The sequence below is a fragment of the Drosophila takahashii genome, chromosome 2L (genome assembly GCF_030179915.1).
Source record: "Drosophila takahashii strain IR98-3 E-12201 chromosome 2L, DtakHiC1v2, whole genome shotgun sequence".
NCBI lineage: Eukaryota > Metazoa > Arthropoda > Insecta > Diptera > Drosophilidae > Drosophila > Drosophila takahashii.
Window position 1 is genome coordinate 1,933,777 of NC_091678.1, and position 20,756 is coordinate 1,954,532.

At 37.7% G+C, this 20,756-nt stretch overlaps 1 protein-coding gene across 2 annotated transcripts in view; it reads left to right on the forward strand.

Annotated features, from left to right (window-relative positions):
* fred (friend of echinoid) overlaps positions 1-20,756 on the forward strand; it is a 113,131-nt gene that overhangs the window by 73,427 nt on the left and 18,948 nt on the right. For both annotated transcript variants that reach the window (XM_017157602.3, XM_017157604.2), the window contains exons 4-6: positions 2,860-3,120; positions 5,315-5,511; positions 18,357-20,612. In XM_017157602.3, coding sequence (XP_017013091.2) covers positions 2,860-3,120; positions 5,315-5,511; positions 18,357-20,612 — 2,714 coding nt within the window. The remainder of the gene's footprint in view (positions 1-2,859; positions 3,121-5,314; positions 5,512-18,356; positions 20,613-20,756) is intronic.

Consider the following 20,756-nt stretch of genomic DNA (forward strand, 5'->3'; position numbering starts at 1 on the left):
CAGGAGACGACTCCTTGGCATGCGAAACTGTCGGAGGAAAAAAAAAGTGGAGAGGAGCCAAGGCGGCGAAGGATGTCCTGGCAAATTGAATTACATGAGACATGAGACGGGTAACGAAGAAAACGAGCCATAAGACTTCGATACTAAACCGATAATAACATAATCAGCCCACGCCCCCCGGCCCCTCCCGATTTGCCGAAGCCCATGACCAACTATAAAGTGAGCTTTAGTTACCGTTAACAAGCCAAGTGGCTTGCCTCAGGTTTTCCCCCAATTTCCCCCGATCCATCGCTCTTTCTTTCGCTCGATTGATAGTGGGGAAAAGTTTGCGAGCTGAGCTGGCCAGCCGAGTTTTCCGTTGTCTTCTGTCTGTTAAAAGGGCCACACTGTTCAGCAAGTTTGAGGAAAATGCGTGTTTATAACTTATTCTTTCCGTTAAGAAAGATAAAAATAATTTTGTTTAATTTAGTAAAATTGAATAACAAGATAAAAGATAGCCTAAAAGTTATATTATTATTTTTTAAAAATGTAATCATTCTTAAATTATATTTCTAACGTATTTAATATTACAAATGAAGCAGAAAACACTTATTTTTGAATAGGTAATTGCCGAAAATTCAATTAACGAAATGAGTACAGTTCCAACCCATTTCCCGCAACCATGTAGGTCAGTGTAATTGTTCAATACTTTCTGTGAAGTGGTACGTGCATGTGGGTGGGCCATCTTGTTGCGCTCGTTGGGGCGGAACGGAGGCATTGCCATGTAATTGGCAACAATTTGCATAACAATTCAGCGACTGTTTTGCATAAGTCCTGCGACGATGCAACATAATAACCAAATGGCGGAGAACAAGGATGGGGATGGATGCTGTACAGCAGCAGAAGTACAGCACTTACGTACACATTAGAAATTCCTTCTTTTCGAGCCTGCAAGGACATCAGAGGCCTCCTGGCAGAGGCAATTATGTGCTTCACATACACGACGAGTCGTCGTCGACGACGACGAATACTCCTTTTCCCAGCTCCACTCCCGCACTTTTCCATCCATTTTCCACCAGCAGTTTCCACCCGCTCTTAAGGATCCTTTCAAGACAGCCCGCTGCCTCGTAAAAGTCGCTGCCGGAAATGCAATGGCAAAAGCTACAGGAGAAAAAAACAAAAAATAGTCGGAAAACCGAAAAGAAATCTCAGCCTGAGCTACAAAATTCAACCATTTCTTCTCGACTTTCCCATTTCCCTTATTTTTAACCACATATACTCTTGGATAGTTATCAAAATTAAACTTTTTTTTTATTATTATATTTGGGGAAAGGGAGAAAATTTGCATCCCGTTGCCGCTGCCTCTGAAAATGTTTATAAGTTCCACTTTAATAATGTCGAGTGCTTGATTTCTAGCACGCCTTCACCTCGTTGGCAAAAAATTGCATCATAAGAAATTAAAACTTAAGCTCAGAAGACAGGAAAGCAGCTTTTTACGATAGTTTTGCACTCACATAAAAGAGGATTAACAAGTATAATTTGAAAATGGCTGATTTAAATTTATTTAAAATATTTATTTATAAATTCGTTTCTTAAAAATGTTTATTAAATATTTGTAAATACCTAAAATTTATATTGTATTTTTTAGAAACTAAATAAAATTGTAACCCTTAATTTAATAATTCGTTTATAATTTATTTAGTAGTAAATATTTCTTAAAATTGTGTTATCATTTAATAAAATTGCTTTAAAAGAGCTAACATTTTTTTAATGTTTAACCTACAAGCTCTCCTCTTTTAGCGAATAGAAAATGAAATGTATCGCGGATATATTCACCAGCTCTCCGCGGCTATTACGCTTGATTGAGTTTTTCCATTTGGTTTTAGCCAAGTCAATCCGGCATTTTCCCTCCTTCAGCCTTCTGCCCCATCATCAAGGTAACGCCAGCCATGTTAAATTAATAAAAATGTAATGCTCGAGACAAGACCCCAGGGCACCAGAGTCCGGCATAAGAATTGGGCTAATAAATTTACAAAAATGAGTTCGACGCTTAATTTGCCATGAGCATTTTTCATTTTATTTCGCGCTGGCCTCGGAACATGGCTTTTAAGCCCCACCAAAATGAAATCGAGGGAAAGCCGAGGGAAAACCAAGCGGCGGCAACAACACACCAACACACACACACACACACTGTGTAGTGAAAACATGGAAAACAGAAGGCGAACGAAAATGAAAATGAACAACAAGCTGAAGTGAGTGGCTGGGAAAATTACGGTGAGGAAGGGGAAGCTACTTAACGAAAACAAGTGAGGAGAAATTTATTTACCAGGATCTCAAGAGCACGGACTGCAGGATGCCCTGCCTTGTATGGGAAGTCTTGTGCTTAGACGTATTTAATCAGGATTCTACTTAAGATATTTTTGTGCTTTTATGCCAAGAAATGGACTTACTTTCAACATACAGAAATTTTCTAATATTTTTATGAACTTAAAATCGAAGTTTTTATAGATTAAATATTATTTTAAAACTATATAAAATTAAAAACGAATCTATAATTCAAATTCGTTACTCCCTAAACCAATTGAACCCAAACCAAATTACCCTACCTGACCACCGGAGCATTAAGTTCACAATAATATATAAAATATATGCGTACTGACGTTTATATAAAGATAAACAAATATAGAAATAAATAAAAATATACAAATTGTTGTGTGTGCAGCTGCTGTAAGTCAACAGAAAAAAATGCGAGCAGTTAATTTGCATAAAGTAAAAGTTTTCTCCCGCAGTTCCCATACTTAATAAATCGCTTCCAGGTTTATTCAGAACTCATTGCTTATTTTCTCTTTGATTTTTTTGTATTTTTTTTCGTACTTTTAGCTTGGACTTTCGACCGAGTCGAGGAATTTACGATTTGCAAATCAAGAATACGTCTTATAATCGGGATAATGGACGCTTTGAGTGCCGAATCAAGGCGAAGGGAACGGGGGCGGACGTCCATCAGGAGTTCTACAATCTGACGGTGCTGACGGCTCCACATCCGCCGATGGTCACTCCCGGCAATTTGGCCGTGGCCACCGAGGAGAAGCCACTTGAATTGACCTGCAGCAGTATTGGCGGCTCACCGGATCCAATGATAACGTAAGAGAATATTTACATTTTAAATCCCAGTATTCTTCCTAGAATAAAAACCAAAAAAGTATTTTTTTACCATAAGACGAGATTCTGATTTTTCATCCGAAGAAATCAGTATTTTGAGAGAAACAAAAGAAATAATATTCCAAAACTGGAAAGTCATGCCTAAACCTGTATATTTAACTTTTTGGATGGTTTTGTGTAAAAAATCCTGATCCTGTCTTAAAAAACAAGTAAAAATGGGCAAAAAAATACATTATCCCAGATCAACCAAATAAGTCTGATTTTTGGTCAATAAAAATACCCTTTTATCAGTACCATGTAGACATTATTATTAAAATACTTTCCTTTGTGTTGCTTTAATTTAAAAATCCCTTTTCATTACCCAGTTGCATAATTTTTCTATATTTTCCCTTTGGTTTTGTGGCAAAGTAAATCACTTAACGGGCGCACAGTGGTCGATCCCATAGGCCAAAAATAAAAAAAAAAGTGTTTGAATTTGGTCGCCAAATTGGCATCACTGATTCTTGAAATGGTAAAGAATTTAACTGTAAATTTACTTTTGCTCTATTTTAAACAAGCTCATTGTAAAAGCTTTCGTAAATCGGAGATTAAAACTCTTCAAACGTGCAGTCAAGAACCACGAAAAAGTCAGCTCGCCATTAAAAAATTTATAAAAAATATTAAATCAAGGAGTATTAAAGTAATTTAAAATGGAAATTGTGAAAAAAGGTGTATTTATAGTTGTTGTTTTGTTGTAATATAAATTGTTGTCCAGTGTTTTTGTCATTGTTTTAAAAACCAAAATAGCGTACATTGAACTAAAGAAAAAGTTGTGATCCGGATCTGTCCCGAATGTGAAACATATTTTATAAACAAGATTAGTCTTTTAGAATTATATGTTTACAATTTCAGTTGCCCGTTTTTGCCCGTTCCCGTGGTATAATTTTTTCAACAAACTGATCTCGTGCGCTATTTACCGTTTTTTCATCAATTTCGTGACTTTCATTTTGTGTGTGTTTTTAATTTCGTGTATTTGTTATTATCCATTGATGGAGCTTTTTTCGTGTTTTGTTTTTATCTTTCTTTATATTTATTATTCTCTCATAACACCCTTCTTTATTTCCTTATAAATTTCGATTTCTTGATAGGCTCATTCTCTCAGTGTGAACTTTCACGCAATACCATTTTTGATATTTGGTGCTCATTGAAGGGTTCCTTTGCAATAAGGGATAAACACGTAGGCGATCAAATAAAACAACAATTGGAAATGGAAGGATACGGATTTAAAAACAAAGAACTGGTTACCATTTTAAAAAAGATAAAAGAAATGTGGGTTAAAAGCAACCGAACTATAGCTAATGTTCTTAAAAAATATTAAGGAATAAGGAATAAGGAATAAGGACATAAAAATGTATCGACGTCAACACACAAGGAAGATCTCACGTATTGCAACAAATACAGATTTATTAAATCGATTATTGTTGAGCTGCGATCCTTTCATATCAGGGCAACGACAATTACAAAATAAAAACAGTTCCATTCTTTCCAAACAGGTTTTTGATATATTAGAATAATTTTCAAAAAGTTTTGTTGATTTATTTTCTAAGAATTATTAACATTTACTTAATTTTATTATTCATTTTATTTTAAATATTCAACCTAAACTTTCATAACTATTTTCTTATATCTAATAAAAAAACATAATTTGAGTAATATTCGTTTTTTCCTTTTGTCAATGGATGCTTTGGATAACGGGGAGAGTCTAAAGTAGAGCAAAACATAGCCATGTTATGTTTTATTGTTTTAATCAATAAATTGTATTTATATTAAATAACTAAACTTGATTTTTATTAAATAAATGTACTAATTGCGTTGTTGTCAATAACGCATTAAAAAGTGTTGCATGCTTTAAAATTTTTCAATTTCACATAAAATTTCAGGCATATACACTTAGTCAATTGGGCCAATTTTTTCAGTATAATCTTATTATATTATTATTAAGTTACAAAAAAAATTTCAAGTCGATATCTCCACTGGAAGTATTTTTGGCCACCATCTCCATACAACACCAACCACTGTGGGGCGGTCGCTTTCATTAATAATCCTTCTCCGGCACATGGTGGTCATTCCTCTACCCTTCTCATCTCCTCTATTTTTTGGCACTAAATCGTGGCTATCACTTGTGTATTTTTTGCAGCTGGTACCGCGAAGGCAGCACCGTACCGCTGCAGTCGTATGCGCTGAAGGGCGGTTCGAAGAACCACTATACCAACGCCACCCTGCAGATTGTTCCCCGACGGGCCGACGATGGCGCCAAGTACAAATGCGTCGTCTGGAATCGTGCCATGCCCGAGGGTCATATGCTGGAGACCAGTGTCTCGTTAAATGTCAACTGTGAGTAGCGGGGTTTTTGGGATTGCACTGAGAAAAATATATTTTAGAACTATACTGAACTATATACATACACATACTGAACTACAAACATACACAGATGAAAAAAGGTTGAAGAATACTTTGATATTAACTGGTTTAAATGATATTTAGATAAAGAATTCATATTGAATATCTGTTTAGTCGATATAAAAACATACATTCAAAATATTTAAAAAATATAAAAATTATATAAAATTAGAGAAAAATACAATACAAATATAGATATTGTTTTTATCTAAGTGTTTTTTATACCCTTGCAGAGGGTATTATGATTTCAGTCAGAAGTTTGCAACGCAGTGAAGGAGACGTTTCCGACCCCATAAAGTATATATATTCTTGATCAGCATCACAAGACGAGTCGATCTAGCCATGTCCGTCTGACCGTCTGTCCGTCTGACCGTCTGTCCGTCTGTCCGTCTGTCCGTCTGTCTGTTTCTACGCAAACTAGTCTCTCAGTTTTTGAGCTATCGGGACGAAACTTTTGCAAAAGTCTTCTTTCTATTGCAGGTAGTATATATGTCGGAGCCGACCGGATCGGACAACTATATCTTATAGCTCCCATAGGAAGGATCGGAAGAAAAAAACTTTAAAAAATTCTAGCTTCGGTGTTTTTTGAAATATTACCTTCTACTTTTGGGGATGTTATTTTTTAAATATTTCTGAATTTTGAATTTATTATTTAAAAAATCGGACTACTATATCATATAGCTGCCATAGGAACGATCGGAAAATTAATGGAAAAGTAATAGGAAATAAATTCTAGCTTCTTTGGTTTTTATTGTATTATCTTCTACTCTAGGATATAACTCTTTTTAAATATTTCCGAATTTCAATTTTAATTTGATCAAAATCGGACGACTATATCATATAGCTGCCATAGGAACGATCGGAAAATTAATGAGAAATATTAGAAAATTGAACATTTTTGCGATTTGTTAATTAATAGGAATGATCTGCAAGGGTATATAAGCTTCGGCTGGCCGAAGCTAGCTTCCTTTCTTGTTTTTGGTTGGTGTGGTTGCCCTGATGAAGTTAAATTGGTAGGTCAGTCTGGGTCACAGAGGCAGAAAAAAATACAATTTACGGCTTGAGGCTGAGGAATATTTATTAATTCAGAAAAAAACGAGCAGCAATTTTGGCTGAAAACCTGGCTTTTTCAAACGCTTATTACGTTTTTGATTAATATTTTAAAGAAAATACACAGAAATATGATAACTAAATAACAATAAATATAAAATTTCATATTCACAAGTTAAACAATTTAGTTGCACAAGCATCAACCACTTGAATCGAATTTCGCAATAAAATGTCTCAATTGAGCAATCAAAGGCTTGTCCTAATTTAAATCAAATAATTCCTTTCTTAAATAGAGAAGAATAGCAAACTTAATTAACCGTCCACTTCATGCAAAGCAAATAAATCCCTCTACCTCAAAAACTTGGCCGTAGGTAAGTCGGGTATTTTCACAGGAAAACTTGTTTTCCAATTCTCATCCTTCATTTTGGCCATTTCTTTTGCAATTAAAGTTTGGCAACTGCGTTATGGGAACATGTGTTGTTGTCGCACGATCAACGTGACCGAAAAGCCAAGCAGATGACACATAAAGTGTCTGCCGACCCAAACATACCCCATATAGCCACCCAAAAATCGCACAAACAACCACTTGATTGTTAGTTATTGGACCACAACAACTGAAATCTGCTGCAGGATGACCGGAGCATCAACTTGTCATATTAGTTGGCAACTTTAGCCCCCCCTCGCTTAGTGCCCGAAAAACATCATAACACATTTGAGAGGCGGATATTAAATTTTGGGGACAACGCGACGTATGCGCAATCTACTTGTCACCGCGCGCTCGCTGCATTTAATAAAAATCACTAGCAATGACATGTTACGGAATCTGCATAAAATTTATGCAATCAAATAAAGTAACAAACTAGCAATAAAAGGCAGAGAAAAAATACATTCCTATGTATATATGTAGGTATATTCAGAGGGTGGTTTGGAGTAGAGTGGAGTAGAGCCGAGTTTGCCACAAATATATTCATAGGAAAACATAAATTGCAGTCATTTTTATACACGCCGGATTTGTAGCCGCAAAGGCAGACAACAAGAACAACTCATATATGTTTATATATATAAATGTCTCCTATAAATGTATGTGATTCTCCCCCGGCGTCGTCAGCGTAACAAATATTTATAGCCTTTTCTGTTTGGTGAAATAAGAAAGAGCAAGCCAGTTGAAGAAACGGTAATGTAGTTTTCTTACTGACTAACAGATACTCATTAAGGTTTTTCCTTACATTTTACATAGAAAAAATGTGAAATTTAAAACTAAAACATACATCTTAGGGTTAAAGTGTACAATTTAAATATTTTAGAAAATTTTCAGAAGACTATACAAATATGAAAATACAGAAGATTAATCTAATGATTAGAATAATTTTTTCTGTTCCTAGAAATACTTTTAGAAATTTGTTTTTCTTTGTCCTGCACTTAAATCTATACACATAAAACTCTCCTTTTCAATTTATGTAACTAAGCGTAATTCTGTTAATCTACCACTTCCATATATTCATGAAATATTCCTTTCATAGTATAGATTTTTGCTAAAAACTGACCTTTTCCCAAGTGACCCCAATCAGTTTCTAATAAATATTTGTTCAAGACAAATAAATACAACCAGCAATTACAGGGTACAAAAGGGCCAAGAAAAAGCAGCTAAAATAAAACAAACTGGGCTAAAACAGACACCAAACAGAACAAGAATAAATGACAACAGGCAAGTGGTTAAGGAAAGGGAATACCGAAAGTAGAACTCCTTTTATGGTTGCGGCAGGCGTGGCAAATGCAATTTTTCGGCGTGTGCCAGGACGACTGGATGCTATTTATGGGGCTCATTTAAAATCCATTAGCAGCCAGTCAGCAGCCCCCGTTGAATGTTTGCCCAACATACCAAAATACCCCCAGAGAGTCCTCTGTACTGCGTCGTGTGTCCCGAATCCCGGGTCAAGAGTGGGCCTCCAAGGTGCATTTATGAGGGAGGAGCTGCCTTCGCCTCCGGCTTTTCGAAGTTTCAACAGCAGCAGCAGCAGCCACATCAACAAACTTTGTCCAGCGATTTGCGAGACGTTCGAACAATTGAATTTGCAGCGGCGATTTGGCTTTTCAATGGCTTCCAAAATGGCCTGCAGGCGATCGCCATAAAGGCCCGAAATCCAAAATGCAAAATTCAAAATCCATGGCAGACAGCCAATCCAATACAGTTTGAGAGCCATTGTTGAAGGGGCGCCTGCGGACGAACGGCAATTTGTGTCCCCAGATTGTGTGTCCTGCATTAGCTGGCTAATTTTGATGGCCCTGACATAATGGGTTAAAGAGCGGGATGTTTAGGCTTGCTTAATTTAGGGGAAATTAATATTAACTAATTTTTCTACTAAAAACGTATTTTGCCATTTTAAATATAAATATGTATAGTTGATACAAATTTACCAGACTCTTGTAATATTTTCCAAAACATTTTTGATATGATTTTTAATATTATTAACAGTTATTAAATCACTTCAAAATATAAATTAATTCATTTAAAGTTTAGAAACAAAGAAACAAATTTTTTTCGATTTAACTAGTATAATTAATATTTCCAAAGACAACTTCATACCTCAGCGGTGCATATTCAATCATCCTTTATTCCCCTTTTCATTCATCCAAAAAAACATGGCAGTGGAAAATCATACAACACGTTCTAATTTTCCTCATTTTTCTTAGCCAAAAAAAAACCAGTTTGACAGCCACTGGACGACAGCTGCATTGAGACAGATATGAATGCGAGGCAAAGACGACGTTGTCTCATGATTGTGATTGTGATTGATAAGCAATTGATAGCACCAGATAGAAGAAGAAGTGGGGAGAAAGTTAAGAGTAGAAAATAGAAAAGGAAAATGCGAAACAGGGGAAAAATGGGAAACAGAGGAAACAGCAGCTGACAAATGGCAGGGCAGTTTTTTAATTGAAAATGTTTGCATGGATTCTTGAAAGCGCTGCCAATGTCATCCGATTCATATGTGTCGGGCTGCTGCCATATCTTTCTTCCTCTAACCATTCCATCTCTTTTTCTTTTGAGCTTCTTCTGGATAAACAGTTGTGAACAAAATATTGGAACTTGAGGGATTAAAATTAGTTAAAATTGGCATATTATATATATTATTATATTATTATATATTGTATATATTATTACATTAAATAATTTTTTAGCAGAAGTCAATAAATTTCCTATTAAAGTTCCTAAAAAAAATTCTGAATCAGCTGATGGCCAGTTACGCAGTGTGACCAGCGCTGCATAAACTAAAAAAAAAAAGAGTTACCATTAATTTTGTTGTAAAAAAGATTAAATTTATAGGAATATAACTCTTAAAATATTTTAAAAACCACTGTTATTTTAATCACAGCTGTATATATAGCAACACATATCTGAGTTCGCCGTCTCGCTTTGTTTATTCCACTCCCCTTGCTGTTTGTGTGTGTGCATTGCCTGTTGTGCCTGCATTTGATTGATTTATGCCAGAAGCTACAAAAAAAAAGAGATATATACCCGAAAGACACGAAAAAAATTGAGAGAGAAAATTGGGGAAAAAAAGAGGAGTACATATACATATATATTTTTGGAAAAATAAACTCCCAATGCGTCATGTTGTCAGCGAGGCGACGACTTCTCGTCGACCGTTGAGTGTTTTATAACGTGCGAAAATCCCCAAATGAAATTATTGAAAATGTCTCTGGCCCGCGCTTTTTGTGTTTTTCCTAGATGGATTCAGCAAAAATATGGCTTCAAAGAGTGCGGAGGGGTGTGGGTAGTGGGGGTGGGTTTTCTTTTCGAGTGGGCGGCAAGGCCATCAAATTGCGCATACGCAACGTGGCCACGCATAGACAAAACATCGCCTTGTCAACTTGGCACAGTTTGCTGCACATGTGAGAGGCACGTTCCATCTTGCGCTCCCCACCTGTGTGTTTGGTGAAGGTGGAGGGGGGAAAGGGGATTTAGCAAATGCAATCTCCCACCTGAAAACCTGAGACCCCTCCGCCTCCTCCTCCCTCAACACACAGGTGTGTCGTCCTGCACGTGACTTTTGTTCACTTGCATGCGCCGCACGTAATAAACCTTTGCCATGCCTCCGCCACCCAAATAAATCCGCACACTTTTCATACGCGGCTAGCGCGGAATTTTAGAATTTTACGGGCATTACGAGTCGAAGGGTATTTGATATTCGGAGGAACAAAAGATTTCGCCGTGGGAATCTTCATATTTTCGATTTAACCTGATGAACTTTCATATTATAACTTATTTCATAAATCGTAAAAACTATTTTATTTATTTAAATAGGCTTACAAACTTAATCTAAAAGGGTAACTTAGTTTATGCAGAGAAAGGTGAGCAAAATAATAATGATTACGTAATGGAAATGGCAGCCTATTTAATTTTTTAAGAATTTCATTTAGCAGAAAAATTTTAGTAAGTATTTTATTAAAATTTTGTAAAAAGTATTAATTGGTACTCAATTTATAATTTAAAGGGTATCCCAAAGTCAGAAACAAAATCGTTCAGGCTTCCTTTTTGTTCCTCCGTATTTTGGTTTTCCTCCTTTTTTGCGGAGTCCTTGGCCAAAAAGTCGCCGGCGACGAAGACAAACAGCACTCATGTGTCGCGGGCCGCTGAAGTGGAAAGCAAACCCGTTGAAAAGACATTTCAATTTGAATAAAAAGATGCTTTCTCCATGTGGGTGGGAGAGTTTAGGGAGGTGCATAGTGGCTTTGGGTGGTGCAATAGTGCTCAGGTGCCCCGTGCGGCATGCAAATGTCGAATGACAATAATGCGCATTAGCCAGAAGATTGCCCGAACAAACAGAACCGGAAATGGCAGTTGGAAACGCCTGCAAATTGCTTCTTTATGGCCAAATATTTGACGATAGTATTAGTATTAGTTTTCGTAAGTTTTGGGAAAACAAAGAAAATAAATAAAACTTAATAAATATTCAATTTTATAAAAACTTGAACTAATAATAACAAGGAATTTTTATAAAAAAAGATTACTAAAATTTAAAAGTTTAAATTTTAAGTAAGTACAATTTTTTTGAATTTCTAATATTTATTAAAAATGAATGTTGTTTTTGCTGTTTTTCAAATGCAAATTATTTACAAAAATTTATATTAAATTTGAGTGTGCTTTCACTTCTTTGCTGAGTTTTTAAGAGACCATTAATACCATTCCTCGTCACCCGATTCACACATCCATCGGTAATTGTGGTTCAGTCGCAGTCGCAAACCACATCGCACCACCATCGACACCTTGACACGACAGCTGAGCAATCCTCGGAACACGAACCACCACGGGACCAACCCAACAGCAATTCCAATCGCAGTCCCAGTTCCAAATCGCAATCACAATCACATCTCGGTAAAGTCAGCACGTCTCGAGATTCGAGTCTTGCCAATATCATTGGAATAGCAGGAGACTCGTGGCTTGTCCTTTTTGATTATGCCACTGCCGGGCCACAAAAGTGGCAAAGCGAGAAAAAAAACGAGGGAAAGAAGAACCCGTAAAGGGGGCCTGGAAAAATCAAGTAAGCGACGTCTGCTGACTTGGCTACACGAAAACCTTTTTACGCCGGGACAGGAGCAGAAAGTCGGGCTAATGCTGCACACAATTGCAATTAGTGTCAGTGCCGGGCAATGTCAGCCGACTGTTTTTGGTCTGGACTTTCGGTTATTGGCCCGATCTCCTTGGCCATTTGCATAACCACAAAAGGAATGCGGCTGGCGACGAAGACAAACCCCAATTTCTGACCAGCAATTCTTGTTACACTCACCACATATTCTATCTATTAAAATACAACATATTTTTCTCAAAATCATAAAATACTTTATTTTAAAACAAAAAAGTAAGCAACATATTAAAAATATATTTGTTTTATTAATATTTCTGTAATAATTTAAGAAATCAATCATAACTCAGAATTTAAGGTATTTATTTTAGAAATATTTTTTACGCACTAACATTTTTTAATACATTTTGTAATATTTTTTTACATTTTTTCTCGGTGTAAGCTTGCAGATTTTTCCCTGTGGGCGATTTTTTTAGGACTCCTCCACAGTTTTCTTAAGCTGATTTCAAGTTTCTCCGACTTCTCTCGGCCAAGTTTAAAATTTCTGGCTTTTAACAGCATTTTAATGAATGCAGCATTGTTGTAGTGGACCCACTGCCCAGACTTTGGACTTTCGAGAGCTCCACTCCGGCGGAAGAACTCTCAACTTGAGACTTTTCGAGTGCAACCGGCAAAGGTAGATGCATAAAAAAGGAGAAAGGGAAAAGAGTAAACTTTAAGCCGCTTTAAGCGCAAATTATAGAAACAAATGTTGCGTCAAAGGATTCTTCTGGTCGAGTGTTTTTCGGGTGTCCTGTGCTTCAGCTTAACAGCTTTTGTGACAAAAGCAAATTAATTGCTTTGCCCAATTTCAATTAACTGCACTACACTTTTTGGTTCGCCCAACACGACAACTTCATCATCGACTCGACCGCAAGTGCTCCAAAAGGACTTGGTTTGGCCACTTGTTTTTGTTTTCGCAGTACTCACTGTACCCACTGTACTCTCCGCACCCGCTACACCGGACCAAAGCCAATTCAATTAATTTCCACCAGCCATATGACACCTATGGACCAGTGCACAAAGCGCAATCAAGTGCACAATGAAGTGGCCAGGCCAAAACCCCCCTTTTTGCAGGACGGAACCCCTTTTTTGTGCAGCCCAAAAAAGTATGCTATAGTTTTTATAAGCCATCGATTGCGGGGGCCCACAAAAGTGGGCCAAAAGTGCAGGGGGAGGGTGCGAAATATTCGCAGCATAATGATTACACTCTCGTGCGGGCACCGCTTGATTTATTTTAAATCCGTTTGTATATATCGATCATTTCGACGATGTGGCATTTTCAGTGGCCTTTTGTTGAAAAAATAGGGACCGAGAAGCAGGCATTATGTTAAAGTCGATGTCTATTAAAAACGCAGGCCAAAAAAATTATAGAAATTAAATATATACAAATAAATTATTTCCATTTTTTTTAAAAGAATAATGGAATATTTGAAACTGAAATATATATATGCTTATAAAATATTTAAAATTTTTCTACTAATATTTCTGATATTGGAAGGGAAAAATTCGATAAGAAAATGAATTTTTTCTACAGCTTTAAGAGCTATACTTTTTTTTAGTTATTGACTTCAGCTCTCCTTTCTTCAATGTTAGTCGGAATAAATCTCTGCTGCCGTTCGGTTTCTTAATTTGAACGCATTTTCCCTCAGGCATTTTGATATTTATTTTTCTTTTGGCCTCTGAAAGCTCAGAGGGTTGTGGGGAAATCGTAGGGGGGAGAATATTGGTAGAAACGGGGTGGTGGTTAGGTGTTGAAAGCACGCGTGCCGGAAGTCACGTGATGTGTTCACTGTGACACGTACGCGACAGCAGGCAAAGGAAAAAGGGGAAGCAGGAGCAGAAGCAGAAGAATCGGCGGCAGCTGCATCCCCACTACTTTCCCTTCCATTTTCCCCTTCCTTTGGTTTGCCGCCTTTGTCGGTAGTAACTTTTCAATTTGGACAAGATGGAAAGCAGGGGGCGGAAAATGCCAGCTGAACAAAGGCAGCAACTGCAGGTGGAGTCATAATCGCACTGCCAAAAAAATCTTAGGAACATCAGTGGCCAATTGTCAACTTAATTTAAATCACTTTTATTTATATATGATTGATATGCAATCAAACAATTTAAAAAAATGTTTTTAAACAAAATATTAATTTGCAAAAATAAGAATACTTTAAGTTTGTTCAAAGTAAAAGTCTATGGCTTTTAAATTAAAATTATAAAGTCGCGTATTATAGTAAAACGTTTTTTAAAAAGGAAAATAAATTCTTAAAGAACTAAAGCTCGAGTATCTTAAACTCTTTAATATTTTTCTGAAATTTTATAATTTGGTACCCAGTTTAATGGGGAAAAATATTGCTGTTATTGTGCACTTTTTGGGGTAGTTTTTTCACCGTGCCATGCGGGCGAGTCATAACCAGGGAAAAGCTTAAAGCCAAACTGCAAACTCGACTCATTAAAATCACTCCGAGCAGGTGTGTGTGATACATCCTGAAACAGCAAACGAGAAACCAGCAAACCAGCTGCAACAAAAAAAATCCACCGAGTTCGGCCCAGTTCCGGGTTAAATAATTAAATTTCGCTGCAAAACTGGCCAGCGGGCATAAGTTACGCCACGGCCAACGCGGCGTATGCGCAACGTTTCATTTTTATTTAACGCTGCCTAGCCGGAAGCCAGGATCTCGTCGAGGCGGCTTGGGTTTTGGTTGTGGATTGGGATTGCGTTGGGCTTCGCGATGGGTGTATGTGTGTAGCAGGTGAAGCCAGGTGGTTTTTGGTGGTGCTGCAGGTGCAGGCGGAGCATATTTCATGGCACTAATGTAGCCGGTCATAAAATCACAATGTGCAAGGCGAAGGAGTGGCGAAATATGGCAGGGGAAAATATTCTAGGCGTAGCTGTAGGCGTGCCAGCATACATGTGAACAAGGTCCAACCCAGGCAACTCATTTAAAAAATTGTGCGAAAAAAATGTGGAGCAATGTATAAGTCTATTTTCAAATCAATGAATTTTGAATGCTCTTTCTAGAATTTTAATTAAATAAATTTCAAAGGTAATATTAAGAAATATATTATAAACATATTGTAACAAATAGATTTGTAAAGATAAAGATAATTTAAAGATATTTATACCAACCTGTTTCTTGGAATTTAGAATGATATTTCTTTGTCACCCAAATCTTTTCCCTTAATTAACTGAACGTCTCAACCCCTTCAAGTTTTTTACTTGTTTCACAGCTTTTTCTTCAAATTCCTTTTCCAGAAGAACCACAATTATTTCTTGGAATTTAAGATGTTATTCAACAAATACCATACCCAAATCATTATTCCCAGCTCAAGACATAGAATTAATTCTTTCTCCTTCCTTGAACATTTTTGCTTTTATAAAACTATGCGAAAAAAAGAAGGACCATGGCAAATGTCAGGACAGCGAGAGTTCTGGACTAGGTTACCACTTTGGAGGAGGGGCGGCAAGGGGAGGGGGTGGGCGTGGCAGCAACACCCCAACATCAGCGTGAAACTACATGGATGGCTGGGCATGAAAATGCCCCGAGGGTTCCTCTTTCTCCGCAAATTGGGGGGTTTTCATTTTTTGTGGGGGGTTTGGGGTGGCAACAGCATGTGTTGAAATGCAAACTTGATTTTTTCCTTCCTCCTCCGCGGTGGCTTCTGTTTTTCTGGTCGGAGCTCTGCTCATTAAATTTTATTTTATAATTACACACACCAGCAAACACACACAACCACCGGCATACGCACACGCACACCAGCAAACACAAACACCAACACACCCCTACATAGAGCCCCTCATTTAGGAGTTAGGCTTTAATGTTTTCGGGCAACGCGTAATTGGGTCCCGGATAACGCAGCATTTTTCTACACTTTTCTAGGGTATTTGTGCTGGCAGAAGGATTACTTTTCAGGGTTTGAATAAGTAGAAAAAACAAGGTTTTCTAATTCCTTAAATAATTTAATGCAGTAGCTAGTTTACAATTTAACTGAAATTAGTATTATTTTTGAAATAAATACTTATTGGCACATCTAAAATTGGAAAATACATATAAGGATCCATTTTAAATTGATATTACTTAACACTGGATTTAAATGATTTATTTTTATAAAAGTTTATTTTGTTAAATTTATTAACATTAAAGAAATATTTTTTCTTGGAAAAATACATTTGATAGACTTGCATGATGCAATTAATATATACTAATATTTATGACCTTACTTAACTTGTTTCTACCAAAATATTAATACCAGGTACCCCCAGGTCTATAATTTGTCGTAAATAATCCTGCTGATTTTTTTCCTGACCATTTGGTTGGTCCTCGGAGCTTAGACCATGACGCAGGCACATTTACTCCGCTTCACGAATTAGAGCCAACAAAAACAATTGGGCGCAAAGGCAGGCCCGACGGCCAACAACAATGGGCTATATCAGCTGTAATCGTGGGCAAATGGCTGAAAGGGGGGCGTGGCTGTTGGGGTTGAGGAGGTCGGAGGTCAGACTCCGTTCAGTTGGGCAGACGGTGATTAAACTAAAGTGTTCGAAAGTTAATTGGCGCAACAACAACAGCAACAATTATACTTAGCCACTATTATGCCTCACGCTTCACTGAACGCGCTTTTCACGACGGGAAAAATGGGGGTGGTAAGTGGGTGGGAAAATGGTAAAAATCGGGGTGGGGGGGTAATGCCACCGATTCGATACGGAATGAAACTAACGGCACTTAAACCAAATGACCAAAGCGCACAATGGTGAGTTAAACGACTAAAAGTCAGTGAAATGTTCGAGAATCGAGGGTTTTTCTTTCGAGGAAGGTGAAGGAAGGTTTTCCCAGACATTTGGAAATGGGAAAAGTTGGCAGATAAATGACAGATAAAGACAACTGAAAGTGGGAATCGAATAAAGTGTAGTGGTCGTCGTCGACATTTCAATTATGAGTTCCCCATTATTGTTTCGGCATAATAATAAAATAACTGCCATTGACATGAATAACAGTTCATTAGCAATTGAATTGAATATTGTACGAAATACAAAAATGTCTATTTGAACAGAAGTATAAAAGATAAAAAATTTAATGAGCGAGAATTCATATTTTTAATTCGGTAAAATAATTTAAGGTTACTTGAAACCTAACCAAAAATAATATTCAAAACTAGCTTATTTTTAGGACATAAAAATCCCATTTAATATTGCGAAACTAGCTTTTTTTCCTCAACATTTTGTTAGTTTAGTTTTTTTTTTTAACTTTCCAGTAAGCTTCAACCACTGTACAAAAATACTTGCGGCCATTTCTAGGGCCATTTGCCCAATATACATCCTAGTAAGCATATATTGCTTTTTTCCTCCACAAAATGGCATTATTTAAAAATGTCGATGGGTCACGCTGAACTCGTCAACGTCCTTCAATGGACTAAAGTTTATTTTCGTTTTTTTTGCCTACTGCAACAATGTTGCCGTCGTCGTGTAATTGAAAACGGTTATTGACAAGTTAATGGCCCAAACAACCAGTAGTCAACTAACGAGGAGGGGCTTGGAATCTAAGCCAGCTACTGTAATTGCCTATTTGTATGCTAACCCAAATGAACCGAAAAAATAACTACAGCGAGAGAGTGAATAAATTATAAACTATGCTGCCAACGATTTTGCAATTATTTGCCGTTATTACTGATGGTCAAATGCTAACTTGTTTTACATAAATACTGATAGGGAAGATTATTTAAATTTAATAGAAATAAGGCCAGCTGTTTGTTAGCTGGGAAGTATAATGATTATTTTTTTATTTATTTTTTTTTAATATAATTTTTATAAATTTGCAATAACAACAATAGACTATTTAATACGACTTAAATTTTAATTTTAAGTAAATGAAAATGTAAGCTGGTAATACATAATTTATGTGGATCTCTTGTTTCATCTGTGTATATATTTTACTGAAAAAATTTATTTATTTTAATATTTTTTTTATAGTAGCTTTTTTTAAATTAAATTTTCAATTTAAACTATAAATTATTTAGTGGCAAAAGAAACAATTTTACGTACATTTTTTTATCTGTGTATATATTAAACTAAAAATGTAAATAATATTTATCAATGTATCTTTTTTTCTGTATTTCTTATAGACTACCCCCGCGTGGAGGTGGGTCCCCAGAATCCTCTCCGAGTAGAACGCGATCATGTGGCGAAATTAGAATGCCGAGTGGATGCCAAGCCGATGGTGAGCAATGTGCGATGGTCTCGAAACGGGCAATATGTGAGTGCCACGCCCATTCACACGATCTATAGGGTGAATCGCCATCATGCCGGGAAATACACCTGTAGTGCCGATAATGGTTTGGGCAAAACGGGTGAAAAGGATATCGTCTTGGATGTTCTATATCCCCCAATTGTGGTTATTGAATCGAAAACTCACGAGGCGGAGGAAGGAGAAACCGTTTTGATCCGTTGCAATGTCACCGCAAATCCCGCGCCCATAAATATTGAATGGCTGAAGGAAGGAGCTCCCGATTTTCGCTACACAGGGGAACTTTTAACCCTCGGTTCGGTGAGAGCCGAACATGCAGGGAATTATATCTGCAGATCGGTGAATATTATGCAACCTTTCAGTTCGAAGAGGATAGAGGGTGTGGGAAACTCAACGGTGGCTTTGCTAGTTCGTCATCGCCCGGGACAGGCTTATATAACGCCCAATAAACCCGTGGTTCATGTGGGCAATGGTGTGACCCTAACCTGCTCTGCAAATCCCCCTGGATGGCCAGTGCCCCAATACAGATGGTTCAGGGATATGGATGGTGATATAGGAAATACCCAAAAGATCCTCGCACAAGGACCCCAATACTCGATACCCAAAGCTCATTTGGGCAGCGAGGGAAAGTACCATTGTCATGCGGTGAATGAGTTGGGAATCGGTAAGATTGCCACTATTATATTGGAGGTCCATCAGCCTCCTCAATTTCTGGCCAAGCTGCAACAACATATGACGCGACGAGTGGGCGATGTGGATTATGCGGTGACTTGCAGTGCCAAGGGAAAGCCGACTCCTCAAATTCGATGGATTAAGGATGGCACTGAGATTTTGCCCACCCGCAAGATGTTCGATATAAGAACTACACCCACGGATGCGGGTGCTGGAGTGGTGGCTGTCCAAAGTATCCTAAGATTCAGGGGAAAAGCCCGACCCAATGGCAATCAATTGTTGCCCAACGATAGGGGACTCTATACGTGTCTCTATGAAAATGATGTAAATTCAGCTAACTCATCAATGCATCTTCGTATCGAACATGAACCCATTATTATACATCAGTACAATAAGGTAGCCTTTGATTTGAGGGAATCTGCAGAGGTGGTTTGCCGGGTTCAAGCCTATCCGAAACCCGAATTTCAATGGCAATATGGTAATAATCCTTCGCCTTTAACCATGTCTTCAGATGGTCATTATGAAATCAGTACCCGGATGGAAAACAATGATGTATATACCTCCATCTTGAGGATAGCCCACCTGCAGCACTCTGATTATGGGGAGTACATTTGCCGGGCTGTTAATCCTTTGGATAGCATTAGGGCTCCCATACGATTGCAACCCAAAGGAGCGCCGGAAAAACCTACGAGTTTGAAGATCTTGGAAGTGGGTCACAATTATGCTGTTTTAAATTGGACACCCGGATTTAATGGTGGTTTTGGAAATACCAAATACCTAGTAAGCTACAGAAGAGTGGCCACTCCGAGGGAACAAACTTTGGCTGATTGCTCGGGTCATGGCTATATTCCATCCTATCAAATAAGCAGCTCTTCTGGCAACTCGAACCACGAATGGATCGAATTCAATTGCTTCAAGGAAAATCCTTGTAAGCTGGCGCCCCTCGATCAACATCAGAGTTACATGTTCAAGGTTTATGCGCTGAATTCCAAGGGAACTTCGGGTTATTCGAATGAGATTTTGGCCACCACGAAAGTGAGTAAAATACCACCGCCGCTGCATGTGAGCTATGATCCCAACTCACATGTTTTGGGCATCAACGTGGCGGCCACCTGTTTATCCTTGATTGCCGTGGTGGAATCACTGGTCACTCGAGATGCCACGGTGCCCATGTGGGAGATTGTGGAGACCTTGACCCTGCTTCCCTCGGGCAGTGAAACGACCTTCAAGGAGGCCGTCATCAGTCACATGTCGCGACCTGCCCACTATACTACAGCCACCACTTCGGGCAGGAGTCTGGGTGGTGGGGTGATTTCAGGGGGAGTAGTGGGTGGTGGCTCACATTTAGGCGAGGATCGCACCATGGCCTTGGCTGAGACTGCCGGTCCTGGGCCAGTCGTCAGGGTCAAACTCTGCCTACGGTCCAATCACGAACACTGCGGAGCCTATGCCAATGCAGAAAGTGAGTATTCTACTTTATTATTTTAAAATATTTATTATACCTAAAAAAAATAAAGTGTCATTAGGAGATTACTTGAAAAACCGATTCAGAACTACATTTTATTTTAAATATCATATTTATTTTGAATTATTTAAATCTTAAAAA